Raw genomic sequence first — 27971 nt, forward strand, 5'->3', positions numbered from 1 at the left:
TCCTGCATTGTCGGAGGTGCCGTCCTTTATATGAGACATTAAACTGAGGTCCTGTCTGCCTGTTCAGGTGGACGTTAAAGATCCCATGGCGTTCCTCAAAAAGTGAATAGAGTTTCTCTTTCTCTCTCTCTCTCCCCTCAAATAAAATGGGACCCTTCAATCCATGGCTGTTTGTGGGGCGCTGCTGTGCGCGTCCCACAAACAGCCACGTATCATTCACAAAATACACAGTCACTCCACTTACAGTATATGCTGTGAAGCGCTTTGAGACGTCTCGACGACGTGATAAGGTGCTATATTAAATGCAAGGATTATTATTATTAGCCCAGCATTGCCCTGACTCGATTGAAGCACTAAATAAATCAAAACCCATCAAAACTTCCAAATTATTTCACTTCCAGCGATGCCCGTTGTAAAAAAAAGCTGTGTTATTGCTTATTCCTCTGTGTGTGTGCGGTGTGTGCGTGTGTGCACTGGGAGGAGTGATTTACAGAATGATTGATGTTTAATGGACCTATTGGCATGAATAAATTCACTGGGGCTTTCAAAATGTACCATCAAAGAGGGCGTGTTATATATACAGTATACGTGAAAAAAATATAGGGAAGGTAAAGTCAAGAAAGTATAAACCTCACTTAGGAGAGATCACAGCAAGTCCGACCTGCCTGGCGCCTGTCTCTGGAGCATTTCAGCAATGCACAAGGGGCTGATACAGGCAAAGCGCTGGTTTGAGAGAGGCTGGTGAGACAGAAAGAGAAGAAAGGAGAGAGAGCGAGAGAGAGAGAAAGAAAGAAAGAAAGAAAGAAAGAGAAAAAGAGAGATCCCGTGGCAGAGTGAAGGAAGGAAAACATGGCAAAGTTTTACCATTGTCTGCGCGGTGATTCAAGGTAAGCACAAACAAACCCAAGGGATCTGGAGCATTTAAGGGAACAGGGGTTGAAGCCAGGAATGAACTTGTCTGATTTCATGTGTGGGTGCTTGTGGGTGTTATTTTATTTCGCGTGTGTGTGTGCATTTGTGTGTGTTATTTTATTTCATGCGTATGTGTGCGTTATTTTATTGTATGCATGTGTGTTATTTTGTGTGTGTGTGTGTGTGTTATTTTTGTATGTGTTATTTTTGTGTGTGTTGCAAAGAGAGAGGTACAAAGGTTATCTCTGCTGCCTCATCAAAACTAGTTCAGCACAGCTCCAGAAATGAAGTCCCTGGCATTGGTTTCAACCTGTGTGTTCGTTTTATTTTTTTAAAAAAACCAAATACCTTTGCTTGAATGATTCCAAGCTTTCAGGAAAGAGAGTGGATGGAGAGAGAGACAGACAGACAGACAGAGAGAGAGAGAGCAGAAAAGGAAGGTGGGGGTAATGATTAAAGGATCATTTGCATTAACTGATATGGAAAAGCAAGTTGTTTTCCTCTCTGTCCCTCTCTCTCTCCTCTCTCTATACGAAATAGCAAGTGATTGATTGAAGGATGTCAATGACACTTTATACACCAAAATCATTGCTGTCCGAGCTATCAGACAATGTGACAACTCATGATTCATTAACACAGTGGCCAGGAGCTAACTGGATTGGGGTCACTGAACAGGGTGCAACTTATTTTCTTTGTCACACTTAAGGAAAATCCTTTCTATTTAGTCTTCACCCAGAGGCTGTGTCCTGAGCAGGTTTTGTTTTAATGTGGGAATCGCTTCTAGCCTTTTATTGTGATGGATGGACATGAAGGATGTGTTTCTCTCTCGCTCTCAATCTCTGAATGTCTCTTTGTATCTCTGTTCAGCAGTCGCTCACTGGACGCTGCTCAGTCCAGCTGATCATTCACTGCCTCGTGAAACAGGCACTGGGTTCATTGGACAAGTTAATTAAAAGGGGGAGAGGAAGAGGCGTGAGAGGGACATGCATGGGGGAAGGAGAGAGCGAGAGATGTGGAGGTGGAGAGAGAGATATGGCGGAGGGAGAGAGGTACGCGGGGGGGGAGAGAGACGTGGTGGGGAGAGAGGGACTTGGGGGAGAGAGACATGGGGGGGAAGAGATGTGGCGGAGAAGAGGGACTGAGGAGAGAGGGACTGGAGAGGGAGAGGGAGACGTGGGGGGGGAAGAGAGACGTGGGGGGAACAGAGATGTGGTGAGGGAGAGGAACAAATTGGGGGGGAGAGGGATGAAGCGGGGGAGAGAGGGAGAGGGATGAAGCGGGAAAGAGAGGGACAAGGGGGGAAGAGAGACATGGGGGAGAAGAGAGGGGGTGGGAGAGAGACGGGGGGGAGAGAGACATGGAGGGAGAGAGAGAGACATGGGTGGAGAGAGAAGCATTGGTGAGAGAGACTTATGGGAGACGAGAGAGCGGTGAAAGACATCTTAAACAAAATAGGAGCAATAAAAATTATTGGGACAATAATCTGGTACACTACCCTGTGTGAGGGGCACCAGATGAATACAATTTGTTGTTGTGACGCTTTTTGATGATGGTTTGTTACATTTGTGAAAAAAATAACCCTTCCATTTGACACAGCGCCTTATCACGTCGTTGAGACGTCTCGCAGAATCTACTGTAAAGCGAATTGAATTTTTTTAAGGGATTATTACCCCTGGAAAAGCGATCCGCCAATCGACTAACAACCGAGTTCCTACTTACTGCTCGGTAATCAGAGACGTGTGGAGTAAGGAAACTTGTCTAAGGTTTCGCTCTGCCCGGGAATCGAACCCAGGTCCTCTCGCTTTCGAGGCAAGTGCTCTAACCACAATTCTACAGGACTCCACAAAATACCCAGAGTTAATAGATATCAGCTGGCGTCCCACCTGTAACATGAATCTTTAAAAGCCGGGAAAATCTTAGTGGTTTTATTCCCAGTTTGCAGGTTGTCAGCAAGTAATCCCGCTAGGTGTCTACCTGATTCATGTTGCATTGGGGTTGTCTTTCACTGCCAAGTGACCTTAACCGTCTCAGTATGTTTCGTTGGGTGCCTCTTTGGAGCCTGGGAATCAATGTGGTGAATGATAAAGATAATAATAACAATAATAATCCTTGCATTTGATATAGTACCTTATCATGTCGTCACAAGATATACTGTAAAGTGCTTTTTCACTGTGTATTTTGTGGGCGACTACAGCAGCCAGTTTTGCACATGGTAATGTCTCACAAACAGCCATGGAGTGAGTGAACAATTTTATTTTGGTGTTAGCCAAGACACCAGGAAACTCCTTTCTAGTTTCGGATAGACGGGACCTTGGTTGAAGTCTCATCCGAAGGAAGGCACCGCCAACAATGCAGAAGCCCCCCACACTGCATTGGAGAGTCACTTTAGAGTATGTGATACCTGGAGAAAAGAATATTATTAAGCTTTTTTTAAATCTTGGCTAATAATGATATTAATAATAATAAAGAAAGATCTGCATCAATTTGTCCTTCAATGGTCCAAAAACTACAGGAGAAGGTGTCATTTTATAATGATAATAATTGTTGTATTTGGTGGTACAGCCCCATCACATCGTAGAGATATCTCGAAGCACTTCATGAGATTTACTGTAAAGTGTAGTGACTGTGTATTTTGTGGGTGAAACCAGACCGCCAGTTTGCGCACAGCAATGTCCCACAAACAGCCATGGAGTGAGTGAGCAAAGAAATTTGTCTAACAGCAACAACAACAAAATTACATTTGTATAGCGCCTTTCATGTCAGGAGAACATCCCAAGGTTTTGTCCTTCCCGGGAATCAAACTCAGGTCCTCTCGCTTGCAAGGCGAGTGCTCTAACCAATATGCTACAGGAACATCTTATCCGAAGAATAAAATAATAATTATTATAATAATAACCTTTGGATTCACTTTGGGAGGACCCTTCAAAGTACTTCGCAGGATATACTGTGAAGAGTAGTGACTGTGTGTTTTTGCTAGCAAATGCCTATTATATAATAATAATACTATAGGTTTATTATGGCAGATTACGTTTAAGCAATCGTGTGTATGGGTTCAGCGAGTAGACTCAGTTGGTCTGTGCTCTTGTTTCTCTCTGAATCTGGGCAGGCAGTCAAGTGGTCTTACATCCGCATTGTCACAAAAGAACCCAAATCCTATTCCTTTTGGGAATCGGTTCTGACTGAGTGCATTCACAAAGCACAAGCAAAACAGCGTGTTGGCAGAGTTTGGTGACCTGAGTGAGGCAGCACAGGTAGTTCCTTCACCAATTAAGTTTTGTTTACTGGAGCTCATTAACACTACACTTACTGCTGCTAAAGGAATTCAACCAGACAACATCACTCTCCCCACCCATCGCTCTGTGCCAGATCCCTCTACTTATGTTAATAATAATCCTCGTGTTTGATATTTGGCGTCTGACAGCCTGGCTCAATTAGAAGCACTCTCGTCTCCTCTCTGAGTCAGAAGGTTGTGGGTTGAAGCCCCCACGTCAGGACTTTGAGCTCACTGTCTAGGCAGATGTTCCCGTGTGCTGTCCTTCAGATGTGATGTTAAACCTGTTCAGGTGGACGTTATAAAGATCCCGTGGCACTAGTTGAAAAGAGATGGGAGTTTGGAGGGCAGAGAGGGTAGGAGAGTGACTGAGAGAACAGTCGAAGAGGAGGGTCTTGAAGGAGGCAAATGAGGGGACGAGATGAAGGGACTGTGGGATGGGGTTTCAAAGAGTAGGGGCGGAGAGGCTGAAGGCCCAACTGCTGATGGTGAGGCGGGCTGGGCGGGGAAGGTGGAGCAGATCAGGGTCCGTCGAGCGGATGGAGTGGACAGGTCGGTATGGGGTTAGCAGGTCACAGAGGTAGGGAGGAGCAAAGTGCTACATGAGCGCAAATTGTATTGTATTGTGAAAGGTGGTGTTATCCAGTGCAACTGCTCTGTCGCTTTTGGGTGTACAAGCTCGTGGCATTTCCATTGAAATTGGTTTTCATTCTCCTTTGCATGCATCAGGCCGGCTGTGCAGTGGGAGGGGAAGAGGCCAGGGAGGGACCTAGAATGTAGGTCAGTCTCCACAGCGGTGGAAAAAAGCATAGATCGAGCTAGATTAGGTTGCAATGGGACAGAAACCCAGCGCACGTAGCAGAACTACCAACAAGAAACCTGCAGCAAAAGATAAAGGAGATTCGCCCTTCGTGGCACAGTTCACGGTTCAGCTGTCACAAGCTGACTTTTATCCCTTGTAAACACATTCTCTTGAAGGACTTGGGAATCCTGAATAAGCCGATTGTGAGTGTTGCTCTTGGCTTCATTTCACATCGCTCAGTTTCATGGCAAAGTTCTTTGCTTGGTTGGGTTTTCAACAGGTAGAGAGAAAAAAATAATACAATAAACCTCACACAAGTCTTATCAGTTGGGACCATATATTTAATAGGACTTATGCAAAGTATGTGTTATGTCAAACTTCCACAGAAGATAAACTCTTGAACGAGACTTGGGCAGATGTATGACTTAGGCGCTTACAGGATTTATACAGATCAGACTTATGTGAGTTTTAATGTAATAATCCTGGAATTCAATAAGTTGTCTTTCACGTCGGGAAGACATCTCAAAGCGGCTTCCCAAGATTTAACTGTAAAGAGCGGCAACTGTGTACCTTTCAGGCCAACACAGCAGCCAATTTTACCCAGTGATCGGCAAACAGCCAATTGACTAATTGTTGGCCAGGACAGAACACCTGCATTACAAGCTGCAACGCCTGAAAGTAATTTGATTTCCGCTGATATCATTGAATTGATATTGTTCGAAATTGGTATCATTTTCATAACTGATACGCTATGATTTTGTGTTTCATGTGTCTGATATTTATGCTTGATGTTGTGTATTTAATGTTGTAAAGACGGGTGGGATCGGGTGAGAGGTTGTTTGGCTGGTAAATTATCATCCTCTGGTGATTTTACTGATAGTGGGAAATCTGATTGTATATACTCAGTATCAAAAGTCATTTAAATTTACACACCCCCTGCCAAAGATAGGTGGTCAGCCCGGCTCAGAAGGTTATGGGTTCAAGTTCCACCTTGGGTCTTTGAGTTCTAGGCTGTCATTTCCATACGCTGCATTGTTAAAGGTGACATCCTTTGGACGAGATGTTAAACCGAGGTCCCGTCTGCCTGTTCAGGGATAGCTAAATATCCTGTGTCATTATTTTCAAAGCGAAGGGAGCTCCTCCTGGTGTCTTGGCCAATAATCCCCCGGGTAAAATTGGTCATTCACTTCACGACTGCTGTGTGCAAATTGGCTGCCGTGTTTGCCTACAAAAATGCATGCATGGCGACTACAATTTACAGTGAATTTTATGAAGTGCTTTGAGACGTCCGCCTGACATGAAAGGCCCTGTATCTCTATTTATTGTTACTGTTATTTATATATATATATGTAACATGTATATATGTAATGTAGCGCTTTTCACATCAGAAAGGTATCTCAAAGTGCTTTGCAAGATATATAGTACTGCAAAGTACAATAAGTATATTTTGTAGGGAAACGCAGCAGCCAATTTTGCACAATATAGTGTCCTCCAAGCAACCCATGAAGTGAATGATCAATTTTATTTGGGGAGATTGTTGGCCAAGTATTATTATTATTACACTATAAAATTACATGTTCTACAAGTTTTGGTCCATTCGTGGATCAACAGATATTTATTAGCCAAGTTTATTAAGGGTAATGTATGTCCTTTCCTCATTTTTTCGGCAAGCATTCCGGAGCAATACCTCACGTGAAAGGTGCTATATAAATGCAAGTTGTTGTTGTTGTTTTCTGGGGAAAATGAGTCTTGCGATAACCTCCAGACAGGCAGAAGAGGAGCAATTTGCAAATGCTACAGACACCAGGAAGTAGCAGTAATGGTTTGACTTATTTTTGTTACACAACTGCTTTAACAACAACAACTTGTATTTGTAATAATAATATTAATAATTCTTGCATATGATATAGCGACTTATCACCACATTCAGACGTCTCAAAGAGCTTCACAGGATATACTGTAAAGTGGATTGATTGTATTTTGCAAGCGAAATGTGACAGCCAATGGCACACTGCAATGTCCCACACACAGCCATGGAGTATGTGACCAATTTTATTTGGAGAATTTTGGTCAGGACAATGGGATAAACTCCTTCCCTTTTCAAATTGGGCCATGGGATCTTTAACTTCCTGAACAGACGGGATTTGTACAGCACCATTCACACAGTGGCAGGGTTGGGTGCTAAGCAAGGAAGAAAGAGAAGGATTCAATAGCATTAGTGACAGGATCATTCAAGTACTGTGTCAGTCACTTGTGATCAAGTGCCAAGGTAGTATGCTGCTAGGATGCAACCTATTGCACAAGACTGTTTGTAGGGTGGGTTTCCAGAAAGTTGACAGCTAAAGCCTCCTTTACGGCAGTGAGCAGATTCCTAACTTGTAAGCTCATTGAAATTTTAAACCATTCAAATTAAAATGATGTACCTAATTGTTTTGCTCATACTTGCTCGCTAAGCGTTCTGCTAAAAGTTTCCTGGAAGTTAGTGGTATTCTGGAAGTCAGTTTAAATAATTTAGCGTAAGCAAAATGCGAAGAACTGCAGATGCTGGAAATCTGAAATAAAAACAGAAGTCGCCGGGAACACTCAGCAGGTCAGGCAGCATCTATGGAGAGAGGAAAGTGAGTCAAGGTTTCGGCTCCACAGCCCTTCGTCAGAACGAAGGGTCATGGATGGGAACTTTAACGTCCACCTGAACAGTCAGACTTGGTTTTAATGTTACATCAAACCATGCAGCACTGCACTGGAGTGTCAGCCTAGACCACGAGTTCAAAATCATACTCAGGGCTTGAACCCACACTCGGAGGCGAGAGTGCTGCCGAACTGAGTCAGGCTGACTCCTTCATCACCTGTGAATTCAGTTGGAGTTGGTAGCTCGTGAATTTAAACCTAGCAGTAGATCTTGAATTTTAACACGTGATACCATGTGATATTTATGTTGTATTTACTTTTAATGATAGTGCTTGAACGTCAATGGTGTCAAAGTGCTTTAATCGATGTAAAGTACAGTGATGGTATACTGTAGGCAAGGTTTTTTTTAAAACTGTTTTGTCAACTTGCCCTATGACCTGTGTGTATATTGAAACCTTGGTCGCTCTGCAACTCCACTGCTTCTTAAAGTTGTACCATTGTGTGTGTGTTTCCTCTCCTTATCCTTCCTCTTAAAAGGTTCACATTTTCTCTGCATTAAACTTCATCTGGCATCTGTCTGCCCTGTCCCATAGCTCATGTCCTCCTGAAATCGTTTAAAATCCTCTTCGCAGTTGACCGTACTCCCTTTTTTGGTGTCTATAAATGTTGACACTCTACCCCCAGTACTGTAGTCCAGGTCATGTTTCCTATAAATATGTGTATATTTTGAGAGAGAGAAAGAGAGAGTGTCCTATCACTGACTTCTGGAAAACACCGCTGTTGGATTCTCCCTAGTCACATTCCATACAATATCTTGTGATTTATCCTTATCAACAAACTTCCTCTGTGACATCAAACGCCTTTTGTAAAATCGTGTACACAATATCCGTCACATTCCCCTCATCAATCCACTGTTGTTTCAGCAATGAACTCCAAGACCTGCTTTTTTACAACTCCACACAGGCTGTCATTATTGCTTCTAGACTCTTGCTATCGCCCCACCTCCTCGTGTACTCTCTCGTTCCTATGCCAATAAATCATTCAGGTGTCATCTTAGCTCAGTTGGTTGCAGTCTTGTCTCTAAGTCACAAGCTTGTGGGTTGAAATCCTATGTTGGGACTTTGAACTGCCTCTCAAGGCCAGTAGTGGCCAACCTGTGTCAAGAAGCATCAATCTTAATCTGCATTTATTAATTAATTGATCAATTAATTGGATAATTCATTAATCTGTGACCTCCCCCCACCGAACATTCGCAAGAGTCTAGGCAAGTGGAGTCCTGTAGCTCAGTGGTTAGAGCACTCGCTTTGCAAGTGAGAGACCCGAGTTCAATTCCAGGCAGAGGGCGAAACCTCGGGCAAGTTTCCTTACTCCACACAGAGCCTAATAATAATCCCTCCAAAACCAAAAACAATAATAAATTGGTCATTTTCAATCGACGACTGTTTGGGGGACATTGCTGTGTGCAATTGGCTGCCGCGATCGCCCACAAAGGGAGTTTCTCCTGATGTCCTGGCAAATAATCCTCCAGATAAAATTACTCATTCACACCAAGACTGTTTGTGGGACAAATTGGCTGCCACGTTCGATTGCAAAATACACAGCCACCCCACTTTGTAGTAAATGTAGTGAAGGGTTTTGAGAAGTTTCGACACAATGATGAGGCAATATATCAAATACAAGTATTATTATTATTATTATTGCAGGTCCCAATTCATGAAGATATCAGTCTCCTTACTTTGTTTCCGTGACAGTTACTTCAGCATCACGAGAAGGGAAATGGTTCTAAAGTGTTTTGTGTTGAATTTAACAGAGCCCTATAGAAAGGTGAATTATCAGGACTGCATCTGCCCGGCAATGGAACTCTCCCTGGAGCGATGACCTAGTTTCAAATGGGCTCATCTGACAGTTCGCTGGGATCGTTTCACAGAGAGTTGATGGCAGTTTAAAAATCCTCATGTCCATCGCAAATACAGCAGCAGAGTTCCCAATATTTCAGTCATGCCAAGTGTCAACAACAACAACAAACAGGGTAGCGTCCCAGAGCGGTGATGCCAAGCCGGGGGGTGGGGGAAGAGATTCTTGTCTCTGCTAAATGTTTGGGATTCACAGAGTTTCTTCATTCCTCAGGAAACTAGAGGGTATGGCCAATGTTCGGAATGCTGGTAGTGCCCTCATCTCTGAGTTAAAAGGTTGTGGGTTCAAGCCCCACGACAGGACTTTGAACTCGCATACTCTAGACTGACACTCCAATGCAGTGATGGGTGTGTGCATTGCATTGTCGGGAGGTGCCGTACCTCTGATGAGACATTAAAACGAGTTTCAGGTGGATGTTAAAGATCCCATGGCATTACTTGAAATGAGTAGGGAGTTTCTCCTGGTGTCCAGGCCAACAATCCGCCAAATAAGATTATCAGTGATTCACTTTGTGGCTGTTTGTAGGACGTTGCTGTGTGCAAATTGGCTTCTGTTTTTGCTCACAAAATACCCAGTCACACCACTTTATTGTAAATTCTGTGAAGCGCTTTGAGATATCCTCCTGACCTGAAAGGCGTTGTTTCAAATAATAATAAATAACGCTAACCTTTGGACTAGAATAATTATTGTTGTGACATCCCTCTGGGAGTACAAGGAGTGCAGAAGCTGTCACTGAGCTCCTTCCACCCAGGACCCGACTGTTATCAGTTACCTAGGTTTGATCTAGCAACCTCTGTAGAAAGGTCAGCAGCCTCTACAAAGTGCTGCGTGACTCACACCCGAAGAAGGCAACCGCACCTTTCGAGACCATTATGTTTCAGACTTTACGTGGGGATTTGTTTTTAGAAAGGAAACAAACTCCTGGTAATGACGACAAGTATCTGGAATTCAAGATCAGACACTCCCGACTGACTTTGCGGCTGTTTACGGGGCCGTTGCTGTGCGCAAATTGGCTGCTGCGATCGCCCGCTCTCTCCTCGGTTAGGTGACCACAAAGTACACTATCTCCACCTGCCACTCTCCACGGGGCGCTGCCAGTTAGCGCTAAGAGGTTTCATCACTTTCATCATTGTCTTTGTGCCACTGAGGTCCTTTTTACTGGCCCCAGTTTCTAGATGTTTTTCCAATATCCCTTCATAGTTTCACATCTCTAGTGCTTAATGGAAACGAGTACAAATTTCTCTGCCAGTTGGAAGACTGGATCATTGGACTAATCTTGAGTGTTGCGATTGTTTTGGTAGGTCAACGTATTAAGGGATATGGGGCAAGGGCGGGTAACTGGAGTTGAGGTACAGATTAGCCATGATCTTATAGAATGGCGGAACAGGCTCGAGGGGCTAAATGGCCTATTTCAGGCTGATTTACTCCATGAACCTCCTGGCAAAGTTTTACTTAATAATAATAATAAACCTTACATTTGATATAGAGCCTTATCGCGTCTTTGAGACATCTCAAATCGCTTCACAGAATATACTGTCAAGTATAGTGACTCTATCCCGCAGTCCCTCCGTCTCGCCCCCTACCTCGCCACCTGCAAGACCCACCTCAAGACCTTCCTCTTGGACTGTGCTTTCGATCTCCCTGCTTCCCCCCTGCTCTCCACCCTCCCCCACCCCGACCCCCAGCTCGGGTCCGTAACTCTTTGGGACGTCCTCCTGATGTGCAAGGTGCTATGCAAATGTAATTTTGTGTTGTTGTTGTTGTTGTTCCATTTTAGGTCCAAGTCTCTTTTTCTCATTTTTATTTGCGGTTGGCTGGATGTCCGACTCGTGTTTGAGATGCTTAAGAATATCCAAACCAAACTTGGTATGGGAATTTCCGCTTGTCTTGAATAGAGTGTGTGCACTCTCTCTCCCTGGAGGGACTCACTCTACTATTAAAACGTTCTGGGACACTACCCTGTTCGATGAGTGCTAATATCAAGTTGTTGTTGTTGTTAATCCCAGAAAGTATAGGGTGCAGGTTGGCATTGGTTATGGGGACATCACAACATGCATTGGGGCTTACTTCTGTATTTTAATTGCACAGCCTGCCATTTCTAACAGTGTCTGACAGATTTCCGGCAGGTTATCTAGTTAGACCACTCTACCTCTCACAGCAGGGTTAAGTGGAGTGGGAAGAATCTCTGTCCCTAGCGTTCCTATATGTTCACAAAATCGCGAGATTTGTTCGGATGAAGAAGGCCCTTCGGCCCATCTGACCAACACCCACATTACCGTCTGCCAGTCACAGGCACAAGTTGCTTTTTAAGTGACCATTATCAGTCCTTGTGAAGGCAGTGCCTGAAGGTGTTTCTACTGTCTGAAGTGTTCTGTGTGCTGATGATCCCAGTCTATTATGTCCAGGGGATGGGGGAAGGACAGGTAAATGGGACTGAAAGGATTGCTCGTTAAAAGAGACATGATAATAACAACAATAATAATAATAATTCTTGCATTTGATATAACACCTTATCACATTGTTGGGACATTTCAAAGTACTTCACAAGTTATTCTATAAAGTGTAGTGATTGCATATTTTGTGGGCGAAAGGCAGCAGCCAATTGCACACAGAAATGTCCCACAAACATCCATGGAGTGAGTGACCAATTTTATTATGTTGGGCCAAATGGCCTTCCTCTGTGCTGTAAATCGCTGTGATTTCAATGGTGACTGTGTTGTAAGATGTCTCGGGGGGGCGGGGGTTGGGTGGTGGGTATTGGGGGGGTGAGGGTGTGTGGTGGTTAGTGGGGGTGTTCTAAAGGCAGTAGATCAGATGGACTGAAGGGCTTTTCCTCATCCAGATGTATCTTGTGACGATCCCCCAAAGGAAGTTTGTGTAATGGGTATGAAGCGGGTTATAAATCTGAGCCAGTAAAGTGATGATTTAGGAATTTCAGGAATATTTTCTCTCTAAATCGATCGCACGGGTTCACAATTTTGCCTGGAATTAATTAGCTACGTTTGTGTTAACTATGTCAAGATGCTCATTTCACTGGAATCTTGAACAGCCAGTAACATTCCCACAGTTACACTTCCCAGGAATGGTTATATTTTCCAAGAAGATCGATAGTAAAGTTGTAAACCCTTTAATAAAAGGGCTATTTACAGGCACAGTTTAAATCCTCAGCAACAAAACTGAACCGATTGATGTCAGTTAAAGTACTCAATGTGTTTCAGACTATAATAAAAGGACTTTGAGCTCACACAGTACAGAACAACAACAACAACAACAAGATTCCATTTGTTGAGCGCCTTTCACGTCGGGAGGACGTCCCAAGGAGCTGTACAGTTGGGTCAGGACCCGAGCATTGGGGGGGAAATGGTCAGGGTGAGGGGAGGGAAGGGAGGGAGCGAGGAGGGGGAAGAGAGTCGAGAGGGGAGCTGAAGGCTCGGTCAAAGAGAAAGGTCTTGAGACCGGCCTTGAAGGAGGAAAGGGAGGAAGCGGCGAAGGCACTGGGGGATAGAGTTCCAGAGCCTCGGGGCTGAGAGGCTGAAGGCCCGGCCACCGATGGTAGGGCGGTTGGGGCGGGGGATGTGGAACAGACCGGAGCCAGAGGAACGGAGGGTACGGGCAGGTAGGTAGGGGGATAGTAGGTTGGAGAGGTAGGAGGGAGCGAGGCCGTGAATGGCCTTGTAGGTGAGGATGAGGATCTTGAAATCGATCCTCTGGGGGATGGGGAGCCAGTGGAGGCGAGCGAGGGTGGGAGTGATGTGGTCGCGGTGTCTGGTGCGGGACAGTACACGAGCTGCAGAGTTCTGAATGACCTGCAGTGTGGAGGGAGGGCCGGGAAGGCCGGCGAGGAGAGAGTTCCCATAGTCCAGCCTTGAGGTGATAAAGGCGTGGACCAGAATTTCAGCAGCGTGAGGGGTGAGGTAGTGCCGTAGTCTGGCGATATTCCGGAGGTGATGGAAGGCGGTGCCAGTTGTGGTGCGGATATGAGGGAGAAAGGACGGCTCAGGGTCGAACAGAACGCCGAGGTTCCTGATGGCTTTGAGAGGTGGAGAGTGCAGCCTTGGATGCTGATGCTGTCAGCGCCTGAGGTGCGGAGGCGCTGACGTGAGCCAATCAGGAGGGCCTCAGTTTTGCGCACGTTGAGCTGGAGAAAGTTATCTCTCGTCCAGGACTCGATGTCGGACAGGCAGCTGTCAGGACATCGGTGGTCGTGGAGTTGAGGGTAGAGGAGGAAAGGTAGAGAATGACACTCGAATGCAGTGCTGGGGGTGTGCTGTGTTGTTGGTTGAGATGCATTGTTCTTCAGATGAGATGTTAAACTGAGAAGGACCTGGAATGGCAGACCAGTCACTGAGGGCAGGGAGTCATCCCACTCAGCTCCTGTTAACCCTGCAGGGTCAAAGCCCTCATGGCTAGGGTGGTCCTAACTGGGCAAGCAGTGGGAAAGCTGGCCAGACAGCAATATCAATGGCACGCTATGTGGTTTTAGCTGGTTAGACTCCAGCAGTTACCCCAACACACACTCTGGGGTCCCTAAGCCTTGGCTCTTACCAACCTGTGCCTAATTCTTTCCAGAATTCGGTAAGCAGCATGTGTCCTTCCAGGGAGAGAGTGCGCATTCCATTCCAATAAATATCTCTGGAATTTCCACGCGTAGTTTGGATGCATGGAAATTTCAGTTTGGTTTGGAGTCCTGTAGCTCAGTGGTTAGAGCACTCGCTTTGCAAGCGAGAGACCTGAGTTCAATCCCAGGCAGAGGGCGAAACCTTGGGCAAGTTTCCTTACTCCACACAGAGCCTAATAATAATCCCTCCAAAACCAAAAACAATAATAAATTGGTCATTTTCAATCTACGACTGTTTGTGGGACATTGCTGTGCGCAATTGGCTGCCGCGTTCGCCCACAAATATACAGTCAATTCACTTTACAGTGTGTTCTGTGAAGCGCTTTGGGACGTCCTCCCGACGTGAAAAGTGCTATATCAAATGCAAGGATTATTATTATTATTATTATATTCTCAAGCACGTGATGGGTTTCCGCATGTGTCAGACACCCGGCTGACCCCCCCCAAAAAACGTGATGGTAACAGTACACAGGTGCTACCAAACTAATGTGCTAAAGATAGAATGATCCAGCGCAGAAACAGGCCATTCAACTAGTCTGTGCCATGTTTACACTCCACACAAACCCCCAGCCCTCCTATTCCCCTCTATTGCCTTCTCCCTCTTGCATACATAGTTTCCTCTTTAATACATCAATGCTTTCTGCTTCAACCGCAGCTTCTGGCAGTGAGCCACATTCTCACCAAACTCACTATTAGATTGGTGCTGACTATATTATATTTATGCCCCCTCTTTACGGACTCCCTAATGAGTGGAAATAGCCCATGAACATCCACCCTATCAAATCCCTTTCATCTTTTTAAATCCCTTTCTCAGGGTCCCTCTCAATTCTCCCTTATCTAGACAAAAAACCTCTAATCTTTTTTGCTGGTTGTATCCACTCATATGGGTAACTTTCCTTCACAAACAAGTGGTGTCTGGTTCAATTTCTAGGAGTATTGGGCGATCCGTTTCCACCCTTCATTGTGTGTGGACCTCAGTAACTTCTAATATGAGCTAATGGGTGTAACGCCTCATGATGTCAAGCTTGGCTGAGTCGTCAACACTCTCGTCTCTGGGTCAGTAGAGCGTAGGTTCAAATCCCACATGTCCAGTGGAGGAACGTAGAGGTACTGTCTGTGGGGTGAGATGTTGAACCAAGGTTCTGTCTGCCTGTTCAGGTGGACATTCATGATCCCACCCCATTATTTGACAGGAAAAGGGAGTGTTTCTCAGTGTTCTGGCCATTCCATTTCTCACAGTGTCTTGACCAACAATCCCCCAAATGAAATTGGTCACTCACTTCATGACTGCTTGTGGGACACTGCTGTTTGCAAATTGACTGCCGCATTGGCCTACGAAATACGTGCACAATCACTCCACTTTACAGTATATCCTGTGAAGCCTTTTGTGTTGCCCTCCTGATGAGAGGCTAGCTACATCAAATGTAAGATTATTATTATTGTTGTACAATAATCCTTGCACCTCTAATAACATGATGTTGAATTGCTTCATTCACAGGAAATTGCTGTAGTAATTGTATTTTGTAGATGAACACAATGACTCACAGCAATGTTCCACAAACAACCATCTTCCTAAGGCCAATAATGGGTGCAGCATTTGCTGATGAGTGACAGTTACTATACTTGACTGTAATTACTTGCCACGTATTTTGACTAGTGACTAATTTTATCTGGAGGATTGTTGGGCAGGATACTTGGAGAAACTCCCTCCTGCTTTCGAGTAGTGCATTGGGATCTTTAACGTCCACCTGAACAGGTAGACAGGACCTCGGTTTAACTCGGTCTCATCCAGAGCTTGCGATGGCCAATTCCTCTCCGCCCCGCACATTGCACTTCACTGTCAGACTAAAGTCTGACAGAACCTGATGTAGGACTTGAACCCACAACTTTTTGACCCAAAGGAGAGAGTGCTACCAGCGGAGTCAGGTGATTATCACATCAAATCTATTAAACAGTGGAATTTCTTAACCACAGATCCCGTTTGAGTTATGCTTGACAGGACACCACTTGAATTATGCCGGTATCTTTATCTGGCAAATGGACTGTTTTCTATGGGGGGGAAGAAACAGTTTACACACAAAATTATACAATTTCTTAAGTGATTCCTTGTGCTGATTATCACATCGAATTAACCAATTATTAAAAAATTATATATTTTTCACCTCGTAAATTCAAATTATTTTGAGGAGAGGATCTCGTATGTATTTTTATGTCAATGGTTATACTTAGGCTCTGATCTCAAGTTTTAAACTGAGGTGTAGCTATTTCCCTCATGTTCTCTTGGGTTGGTGATGGTTTTGCTGGATGCCAAGAGTGGTATTGCCCATGTAATGGGTTGCATCTGTTCCAAATGAAACATTTAGGCTTTGACAGTTTAAAGCAAGACATCAACAATAGCAGCAACTTGAATTTATATTGCACCATTTATGCAGGTAATCATAATAAAAATAATCCTTGCATTTGATGTAACCCCTTATTGAGATGTCTGAGATGTTGAGACGTCTCAAAGCGCTTTACAGAATATACTGTAAAGTGAATTGACTGTATACTTTGTGGGCGAAATGCAGCAGCCAATTACGCACGGCATTGTCTCATAAACATTGTCATGGATTGAGTGACCAAATTTATCATTTGTTTTGAAGCAATTATTACCCCCAGAAAGCGATCTGCCAATTGTCTAACAACTGGGTTGCTACTTACTGCTGGGTAAACAGAGGCGTGTGGAGTAAGGAAATTTACCTGCGATTTCACCCAGCCCGGCAATTGAATGCGGGTCCTCTTGCTTGTGAGGCGAGCGCGCTAACCTCTACGTTACGGGACTCCACTATAAATAGCCAATTACACACAGCTGCTGCTGTTATTATTATAAGTTATTATTAGTAATAGTTATTATTGTCTTCGAGCCTTACAAAAATCCCCTTTAATGTTTTATCTGCCCTCCACGTCCATTTGCTGTCAAGCAAGTTCCTCGGATGGGTGATGACAAGGTTCCCATTGTAGCTGATCCATGATCAGTTGACGGAGGCTATGATTTTATGGTGCCTTGAGGTAATGCAATGTACGTCTGTGGTTCATTTCAGACTGAAAGCACAATGCTTGGTTTGTGTGAAACAGCACCGTATTGGGTTGTCAACCACTCCTGACCTTATTGCTGGGACACAGCAACCGGGGATTGAGCTAATGCAGCTCGTGATGAGTTAGTAATTTGATTGTGTGCAGAATGAAGGGTGGTTTTCTCTCTCTCTGTGGGAACACTAGGCAGCACAATGCGAAGGAATGCCACACACATTTACTGCTATCCTGTGGAATTAAAGGAAAATGCCACGTGAAGGAAATGTGAAAGAGTAGGACGGCCCAAAGTAATCACAACAACAATAAATAATAATAACGATGATGATGATATTTAATTTTAAAATTATTTAATTGCGCGCCTTATCACACTTTAGAATAATTATTTCTCACTGTAGCGATGGATTTTTACAAACAAATTTGCACACCGCGATGCTCCGCAAACAACAACAACAAGTTGCATTTACATTTACAACAACAACAAGTTGCCCTTCACACAGGGCAGCGTCTCGGAACACTTAATAGTGGCGGAGCCTGATGCCGGGGGCCTGGGGGGGGAGAAAGAACGCAGGGCAGGATGATAAGGCTCTGAATCTAATACAAACAGCCGTGAGTCAAATGATCAATTTTATCTGGAGGATTGTCGGCCAGGGCACCAGGAGAAAATACCTTTGCTTTTCCGTTTGTTCTATGGGAACCACCTGAGCAGGCAGACGGGACCTCAGTTTAACGCGTCATCCAAAAGATGGCACCTCCAACATACTCTCCCACAAATAAAAAGTTTTACACAGCCGTGCTCAACAAACAGCCAATGATCATTCACTCCTGGCTGTTTGTTGAGCACGGCTGTGTAAAAATTTGGCTGTTATGTTTGCCAACAATTACACCGTCGCTATACGTTACAGTTAATCTTGTGAAGAACTTTGAGACATCTTGACCATGTGATAAGTGTGCTCTACAACAACAACAATTTGCATCGATATAGCGCCCTTCACCCGGGACTCTATCAAAATGCAAGGATTATTGATTACAATGGTGACGTTTTATGGTCAGTAGCATGTCTGACACAGTGATGTCTGCGAAAACAGCTTGTAAAGAGATATAATAATAATAATCCTTGCATTTGATATAGAACCTGATCACATCATCAAGATGTCTCAAAGCGTCTCACAGAATATACTGTTAAGTGAATTGACTGTATATTTTCTGGGAGAAACACGGCAGCTAATTGCACACTGCAGTGTCCCACAAACAGTCGTGGATTGAGCGACCAAATTATTATTATTTTTTTAAGGGATTATTACCCCCGGAAAAGCAAATGGCCAGTCAACTGGCAACTGGGTTCCTACTTACTGCTGGGTAAACAGAGGCCTGTGGAGTAAGGAAACTTGCCCGAGGTTTCGCCCTGCCCGGGAATTGAACCCAGGTCCTGAGACGAGTGCTCTAACCACCAAGCCACAGTGCAAACGTTGAATGTTCCATGTATGTCACCGACACACAGAAATTTACATGGTTGGAATGGAACGCGCACTTCCTCCCCGGAGGCACGTATCTTGCTTATCTAATTCTGGATGAATGTGGAGGAAAGCGGGTGTAAATGGGATGCGTGGAGACTGTCTGCCTGTGGGAACTGTAACCTTCCAGCTTCATTTTACGTTGAGAGGAATCTGCGAGACTGGTTGAATTTCATGAGGAAATGTGAGAGCCTTAAAATGTTAGAGCTTCAGAGAATCACCTGCTGATGGATTAGCACTTAACCTGATCCTTTGGGGCTATTTTAGCCCTGCGACATGCAGTCTAGACAGGTTGAGTTGTCTTTAGTGTATTGCAAATGTGTATCAGAACACAAAACTGTACCTATTGGTAGACTAAAGGCAGTAAGACCACTTTACAATGCACTTCTTTGTAATGTAGATTGACTTAGTGAGTGAGTGCCCTGCGGACTTCCCACATGCTAATAATTGTTTGACTTCAGGGTCATCGGGTCACCATTGATGTGGCAATACATGGCCAATCTTACGCACTATATTGTGTTGTGCATTTAAATCCCACCCCTGTGCTCTCACCCCACCTTACCTCTTCAACCTCCTAGCACCACCCTGGGTGTTCCTTTTGCTCAGCAAGTACCAGCCTGCTTCATTTCTCCCTCCACCACCCGCTCTCTGGATCTCCATCTCAGATTCCCTTTGACTCACTCCCTCGCTCGCCTCCTTCAGGGTCCATAATAATACTATATAGAATATTCAGCTCGTCCCAGAGTGTGTTTACAATGAATGCCTCATGTGGTAATAATAATAATCCTTACATTAGAGGATTATCATTATTATCAGATAGAGCATCTTTCACTTCGGGAGGACGTCTCAAAGCGCTTGACAGGTTATGCTGTAAAATAGAGTCATGGATTGTCGGGACTGTTAGTTTAAATTCCCAACGCAGGCGTTTGAAGCCTCAACCGTCTGACTCGAGAGACATGAGTGCTGCCAACCGAGCCAAGCTGACACACTATATTACTGGAATTCTTTTCGTTGCACGCTCTGGCCATCGACTTGGCTTGTCCACACGGAAATTGAGAGCAGTTTATGCAGTTGACCTTGATAGTGTTTTCAGACGTCCCCCGGATATGCAAGACATTATATAAATGTAATTAAACTGTGCGTATCGGAATTGGGTTGAAACTGCCCCAAGTTCACTTCAGGTCAGAACCTTTCTGTCTTCAACAAGAAGCTTCTAATCCTGCGTCTCTGGATCTGGATTCAAACCCCGAGCTCCAGGTGCTGCTCGGTCCCCAGATGGCGAGATGCAAAGTTAAAAAAAAGTTTGCGAAATTGTTTTCTCTTAAACGAGATCAGGGAAAAGGGGGCAAATGTGTGGCTCGATTTGTCATTCAGTGTGGACTTTAGGTTAGAGTTTGTGTGTGTTCGTAGCATGTTGTGTTTGCACATCATAGCAACAATATAATGACAGTCCAATTTATGGGCGATCTTAAAAGGTATAAATAAATTGCATGAATGACTTTTCACGCCCACCTCTTTGCTTGTTTCAGGCTGAATCACTGTTGGTGACTGTTTTGGTTTGTTGGCTCACTCCAAGGATTTCACACTCTCTCTGTTTGCCGTGTTTTATCTCGTTGCTAATCAAACATTTTCCAAGATGTATATTGGGACTTTGGGGGTGTGGGGGGACGGGGGAAGACATGCACATGCTTCAAATAAAGGAAGCCTCATTGATTGAAGTAGAACCATGGCTTAATTATCATCATCATCACATTGATGTATAATGATACAGTGTTTGCATTTGATATAGCGTCTTTCACATTGAGAGGAAGGATTCACAGGATTTAATGTCAAGTGTAGTGACTGTGTATATTGCAGGCGAGCGATGGTTCCATGTCGATTAGCCGCTGCATTTTGCCTATGTAACGTGTACTCAAACGCAGTGCCGGGGAACGCTGCGTTAAGCGCTCTGGGACGCTACCCCGCGTGAAGGGCACTATACAAATACAAGTTGTCGTTGTTGTTGCACTGTTGGACCCTGCCGTCCTTTGTATGAGACGTTAAAAATGAGATCCCACCTGCCTGTTAAAGATCCCATGGCGCTCTTCGAGAAGAGAAGGGAGTTTCTCCTGGTGTCCTGGCCAACAATCCCCCTTCCCTCCCTCTCCCAAAACAATTGCTTTTCACTTCATAGCTGTATGTGGGACATTGTCGTGTGCACATTGGCTGTTGTGTTCGCCTACGGAAATATACACAATAACTGCAATCTACAGAAAAACAGCTTCAATGTCCTCCCGACGTAAAAGGCGCTATGCAAATGTAATTTTGTTGTTGTTTATTCCAGTAACACCAATCGATGCCTTAGCCCAACAACCATTCTCTTCATTTAGTTAGTGTTGTAGCCTATGGGGACACCTGAAAGGTGGTTTAGTGGATACTGTTGATTCAAGCCCTTCCCTGAACCCTATGGTAACAATACTGCCAGCATTTGCTTTTAGGGAGACTGTTCATTGCCTCCTGGGAATGAACTCAGTCCCAGTCTAACCAACATCAACACCACAGAGACAGTGTCGTGCTGGCAGCAGTGTTGCAGCTGGTGAATATTAACACAAACCCTTTCACCCCAACTTGCAAATTGATCGATCACTGCTTGTGGGACAATGTTGTGTTCAAATTGGCTGCCGCGTTCGCCTACAAATACAGTCACTACACTTTCCAGTGATTTCTGTGACGCCTTCACCCCAGACGGTGTTTCCGAGCGCTTAATGCATACCTTAATAAGTCAGTCTGGCTCAGTTGGAAGCACTTTCGCCACCGAGTTAGAAGGTTGTGGGTTCAAGCCCCACACCCCACCACCCCCCGCCTGGATGTGAAAGATCCCACGGCACAATTCGAAAAGAAAAGGGTGCTTCTCCTGGTGTCCTGGCCAGCAATCCCCCCAAATTTGGTCAATCACTCCCTGGCTGTTTGTGGGACATTGCTGTGTCGAAATTGACTGCCGTGTGTGCCCACAAAACAGACACACGTTATAGCAACAACAACCGTGCATTTATATAGCGTCCTTCAAGTGGAGTAGCGTCCCGGAGTGCTTACAGTGTATTCTGTGGAGCGCTTTGAGATGTCTCGATAACACGCTGAGGCGCTGTATCAGATGCAAGGATTATTATATATGATATTATTATAATAATGCACGATTCTGAAAGAGTAACAGTGTCTCTCTTTTCCTTTCCAGTGAGTACACCATCACGGCCACGGGTCTGACAGAGATCAAGATGAACGAGACCGAAGGCATCAGTGAAGACGCCTCAGGTAGACATCATTCTAAATGACGCTCGCGAACCCAAGATACTAACACATGTTGACGTTTAGCCCTTTATCCTTCAGCAATTTTTCAGTTAGGCATTACTTTGAGGGGAGGCTCAGGCCTAGAATAAAATTGAAGCATTTAATTTTAACCGTCTCGCCCATAAAATACCCAGTCAATTCACTTGACAGTATATTCCGTGAAGCGCTCTGAGACTTCTCGAAGACGTGATAAGGCGCTATGTCAAATGCAAGGATTATTATTATTATTCCGATTCTATTTTAAGAGAGTTTTGAATGGCCTTAAGAGAACAAAATAAAACTCTTTTTGAGTTTTAGCTTTCAAAAGGGAACGAGATAAATACCTAAAAGGGAGTGAGCTACGGGGGGTAAGGGAAGGGGCAGGTAAATGGGATTGGAAGGATTACTCTTTAATGAGCTGGCACTGACATGCTCATTTTCCTCGTTACCCGTCCTCAAATGCTTGTTGAACCACAGTTTGGACCAGAGGCGGAGACCAGGTCAAACAAGGATGGGTTTGGAGGGGAGGAAGAGAGAGAGAGAGAGAGAGAGGGGAAAGCTTCTTCCTAATGACTAATTCTGGGCATTTTCTGACAGCAAAGAGATTGCTACTTGCTAAATAGTTCTATCAAACATTAGAGGCCACAAACTCCACTGTGTTTGTAACGTCTTTTAATCCTATCTCCCACATGATGGGTTACATAAGTGTCATATAGAAGATAGGATTAAAATGGCATGTCCCCCCCCCCATTATAACACACTTCACTTGAGCACAAATTTGCTTATAATACGTTGCACTTTTTTAAAAAAAAGCCAACTTGCAGATCATTGGCAATATCATTTACTGTTTTGCACAAGTGCAAGAAACAGAAAGTGATGTTGGTGGTGACCTAATGATTTTTATGGATCCCAGGCACTGTGTGGTAACGGGCTTCCCTATAACAACAACAACTTGGATTTATATAGCGGACTTTACGCCGGACGGCGTCTCGGTGCACTTAACAGTGGCGGAGCCCGATGCCGAGCCAGGGGGAGGGGGAAGGTGACCATAGGCGCGATCAAAGAGGAGGGTCTTTGGGCGCGACCTGAAAATGAGGAGAGGGGGGGTAAGTCAAAGGAATTGAGGGAGAGAGCTCCAGCTTTGGGGCGTAGCGGCTGAATGCACGGCCGCCGATGGTGGGGCAGACGGGCTGAGGGGACAAGGAGGAGGCCGGAGTCAGTCGAGTGGAGGCAGCGGGTACTAATGTAGGGAGCGAACAGGTCGGAGAGATACGGTGCCAGGGCGTGAAGGGTTTTGAATACAAGAGTGAGGATTTTGAAATCGATCCACTCTGTGCCCGGTAGCCAGTGGAGTTTGACAAGGACTGGGGTAATGGAAGTACGGAGTTTAGAGTTGTCATTGGAAAGAAAGCTTTTTGCTGGACCATTAGCTACTTTCTTATAAAACCGCCTCACCTAACAAAGGCCAGGAGTCTTAGTTATTCTTGTTTACTCTGTGACACGGTTTTCCCTTAACGCTTCAGAAAAGAAGAAGTCCAAATTCAAATCGTTCAAGAAGCTGTTCATTAAAAGGAAAAAGAAAGATTCTTCAACATCTTCAACGAAGAATAATTTGAAACAAAGCCAGTCGACCAGTGATGTCACGTTTCCTGAGTCTCACATTCAAGAATTCGACTCAGAGACTGAATCAAGGTAAGAGTTTTTCTGGGCAATTCCTGTCAATTTGGTAGCAATTAGCTCAGTTGGTAGTACTCTCACCTCTGAGTCAGGAGGATGTGGGTTCAAGCCCTGGGTTGTGACTTTGAACTCACATTGTCTAAGATGATACTCCAGTGTGGTGCTGGGAGTCTGCTTCATTGCTGGAAGTGCTGTCCTTTGGATGAGATGTTAAACTGAGGTCCCGACTGCCTGTTCAGGTGGATGTTATGTCGGGAATTGTTAGCCATGGCATTATTTGAAAAGGGAAGGAAGTTTCTCCGAATGCCCTGGCCAACAATCCCACCATTAAAAATGCCAATTGTGGGGCTTAGGTGTGTGCGAATTGGCTGCCGCACTTACGTATACAATACAGACACTACGCTGCACTGTATATCCTGCGAAGCGCTTTGACGTGAAAGGTGCTTTAGCAAATGGACGGATTATTATTTCCTGTATTATTGTAAGGCTGGGCGCTCATTATGAACACACACTGGTAAATTCTGTGAAGTGCTTTTGAGGCATCCTCCCGACGTGAAAGGGGCAAAGTCTAAATCACAGTTATTGATATGCAAACCATTTGATTATTTAATGATGGTTCAGCCGTAACACGTGGGGGTGTGGATTCAGCTGTAATGGGGCGTGGTGGGTGGGGGGGATAAAGGTGTAACGGGAGGAATTAAATTATAAATGGGGAGACGGATTAAATTGTAATGGGAGGAAGGGAATGGATTAAACTCCAACTGTGATTTGGCAATTGCACAGCATTGTGGATTTGGAGAGGTTTGAATGTGCCTCTTGTGCGAGAGGTTGGGAAAGTAAGATGCTGTTCTCTGTGTTACAAAGCTCCGTTCCCCTCAATTATTTCAGGAAAACAAATTGTTCCTCACAATCCTGACCGTGACATCATATCCGCTGCCTTTGTGTACCTGAAAATATTGTTCTGCTTTTACTTTGCCCTGGATTTGTTTTTTGAAAAACATTCAGCTGTCAAAGATTGTGGGAGAATTTCAGACTTGTTTTGAAAGAGCATTTCCTGTAAACATTTTAGTTGATGGTCTCGGGTTTGAAGGAAGCCTTATTTCAGGTGTCGGCCTGGCTCAGTTGGTTGCAATCTCACCTCAGTTGGAAGGTGTGTGGGTTCACGCCTTGTCAGAGAGGTTCAGAGGATTGACTTGATTCCAGGATTGCAAAATTATCCTCTCTTTATTCGTGCTGTTGCTGTTTTACACGCCAACCCTGCTAAGCGCAGCACTTTGCATTGCACAAAAGATTTGCCAGTTTCTCACAAAGTTGCAAAGAACGTTCAGTCCCCAAGACATTCAGGACGGTCAACATGCCATTAAATAAGTTATACTGTTCAGAGGCGATGGCTGTTTCAACAGTTTAAATTACTCCAATGTACGACCTTGAATGCTCATTGATGATTGCATCACAGTCAATGCAACAGTATCAAAGCGAGCGGATGTTTTGTTTGATTTCAGTCTGCATTTGTTCTTCCTCCCCACCCCACCCCACACAAACGCACACATAATTGGAAACATTATGGTTCATTTGGGTCCCTCCTCAACAGTTGACCTTGAATAAAAGTTCTGTGAAGCTGGGAGAGGCAGCTTTCTCTTGTCTGCTCACAGGTTGCACATAATTCACAATTAATCACTAGTTCCGACGAACTGAGAGTGTCTGAATGTACGTCGCCCAGTCTCCGCAGCAAATGGTTGGGAAACCCCATTGGAATTGAAGAATGCCATGACCCGCGCACAGCAATATCCCACAAACAGCCATGGAGCGAGTGACCAATTTTGTTTTGGGGCATTGTTGGCCAGGACACCGGGAGCAAGAAACTCCCTACTCTTTTCAAATAGTGCCATGGGATCTTTAAGGTCCATCTGAGCTCGGTTTAACGTCTCACCTGAAGGACGGCACCTCCGACAATGTAACAGCCCACCCACCCCAGCGATGCAGTGGAGCATCATCTAAGACTACGTGATTCCAAGTCCTGACATGGGATATGAACCCACAACCTTGTGACTCAGAGGCGAGAGTGCTTCCACTGGCTTGTTCTGCTTTGTTAGATTGAAAAACCTGTTCACCATGACTGTGCCTTTCCTACAATTGTGAAGCTTCCCCCTGAGAGCTTTGTGCACTTGGGACTGCTGTCTGCTATCCCAGGAGCATTCTAAGAAGCTGAGCCGTACAATTGGGGGAGAAATTCCACCTGGGTCTAGATCTTCTCTCAATTTCTTCACAGGATCCGGAATTTGGCAAATTGTTGAATTCTTTCATATCTTCGAAGCTGGCGTTGTAAATTAGATTCCTTTAGAGACACACACACACAGAGCAGAGTGCGATAATAATATAATAATAATCCTTGCATTTGATATAACGCCTTATCACATTATTGAGACTCCTCAAAACGCTTCAAGGGATACACTGTGAAGCGCTCTGGGACGCTATGCTACGTGAGGTGGTGCTATATAAATGCAAGTTGTTGATGTCGTTGTTGAATTGACTGTGTGTTTTGTGGATAGCAGTGTTCCACGAACAGTTGTTATGTTTTTTTGAGCAATTATTTCCCCTGGACAGCGAATCCGCCGTTTGTGTTAATTCAATATTACATTTGATTGCATGTGCTAAAGTTCTGCATTGATAAAAACTGAGGAATCTCCAGGCACCAGTGTGGTGTGCTTCTACTGCGATTAGACAAATCATCAGATTTTGCTCAATTATGGCTCAGTCGCGCTCCATGCATCATAGAGTTTAACTTGTAGTATTTCTTAATCGGATTCTTTAACTCAGTCTGATGCAGCGCTCAATGGGTGGTCTACGGGAGGCAACTCCAATGGCAAGTGGCTTCAGGTATCACTGGCCCTGTGTCCTGGCCAACAATCTCCCAGAGAGAAACAAAATTGGTCATCCACTTCATGGGACATTGTTGGCTTATTATTTCTCGGCACCAGAAACCTGTAGAAGCAGAATCAGTTGATGTCCCCCGCCTGGTTGGCTCTGGCCTGCTGTTGGTCCTTCCTGTCCTCTGTTCCATCATCGGCGGCCAAGCTTACAGCCACTATGCCTCGAAACTCTGGAACGCTCTCCTTCAATCCCTCTGCTTTGCCCCATCCTTCCTCAATACCTGCTTCTTCTAAAACTCAAGAAGCAGACCTTTGGGACGTAGTGGGCAGGCTGCTTACTCACAGTCCATCGGTGTTCCCTCAGATGTTCGGTTCCCACAACACACATTGATTCTTCCGCGTGTTGGTAATGGAACAAATTACAGCATCTCTATTGTTGACTCTAACAACAGTACGTGATGGTAGCCATCGCCCTGCTGTAAATACTTGTTTTGTTTGTTTCCTATTGCAGTGCTCCTAAAGGTATCATGGGAATCAGAGCCTTCTCACACGACAGTATCTTCATCCCAGACACATCTGTGCCAGAGCCTGTGGGGAGCAAGCAAGTGTTTTCTCAGGAGAATGTATCTGCGCCGATCAGGGCCTTGCAGGTAACTAACAAATAACACCCACACTCTGCAAATAGACGTCATCATTTGGGCAGGTTTGACACGTCATCTGCGCTTTGCAATGCTTCTTTCCGCAGGAATCTTATACACAGAAACCGTAACCTTCCCCATGGCTGTTTCCCGGGATCTTAGCTTCAAGTCCGCTGCCCCCAAAACCTGATTGTGCAGAATTCCTGGAAAATCCTTTTCCCGACTCGGAAAACTGTGCTCCGTGTTGAGAGATTTCTTTCTTTTTTTAAAAAAGATCCTTCCTAAATCCTAAACTTTCAAATTTTTTTGATGATCTTTTAATCCTTAAGAAATTGTGGGTTCATAATTTTGTAAGTTAAAGATTTTGCTGCTTCGTTCCGAGCCAGTTGTTGTTTTAAAGTCCTGTAGTCCAGTGGTTAGCGAGCTCGCCACGCAAGCGAGAGGACCAGATTTCATTGCTGTAGTGTTTCCACCTACAAAATAAACAATCGATCCACTTCTCGGTGTATTCTGTGAAGCGCTTCGGGACGTCTCAATTACGTGATAAGACGCTGTTTCAAATGCAAGGATGATTATTATTCATTTAATTCCACTGGTTTGTTCCAAGCTGCAGAGGGGCTGTTGTTGTTCAACATCTTTCTGGAGACGGCAGTGTATAATGTGGAAGCAGTGGAGAAAGGAGTTGTGTTATGTAAACTGTGTTGTTTGTAGCACCCCCTTGTTAGCTTAGTTCACCTGTACTGCTCCTACCCCAT

The 27971-nt window shown here is 44.7% G+C and overlaps 1 protein-coding gene across 2 annotated transcripts in view; it reads left to right on the forward strand.

The window, feature by feature from the left end:
- The window catches only part of cracdl (CRACD like), a 72868-nt gene that overhangs the window by 27085 nt on the left and 17812 nt on the right, over positions 1 to 27971 (forward strand). Inside the window, exons 1-4 of one of the 2 annotated variants that reach the window (XM_007891147.2) lie at positions 452 to 887; positions 21940 to 22016; positions 23555 to 23723; positions 27090 to 27228. In XM_007891147.2, the coding sequence (XP_007889338.2) occupies positions 850 to 887; positions 21940 to 22016; positions 23555 to 23723; positions 27090 to 27228 (423 nt within the window). In that variant the 5' untranslated portion in view covers positions 452 to 849. Of the gene's footprint in view, positions 1 to 451; positions 888 to 21939; positions 22017 to 23554; positions 23724 to 27089; positions 27229 to 27971 lie in introns of those variants that run through there. The other variant, XM_007891148.2, reaches the window with a different exon arrangement.

The sequence above is a fragment of the Callorhinchus milii genome, unplaced genomic scaffold, assembly GCF_018977255.1.
Source record: "Callorhinchus milii isolate IMCB2004 unplaced genomic scaffold, IMCB_Cmil_1.0 Scaffold4, whole genome shotgun sequence".
Lineage (NCBI taxonomy): Eukaryota > Metazoa > Chordata > Chondrichthyes > Chimaeriformes > Callorhinchidae > Callorhinchus > Callorhinchus milii.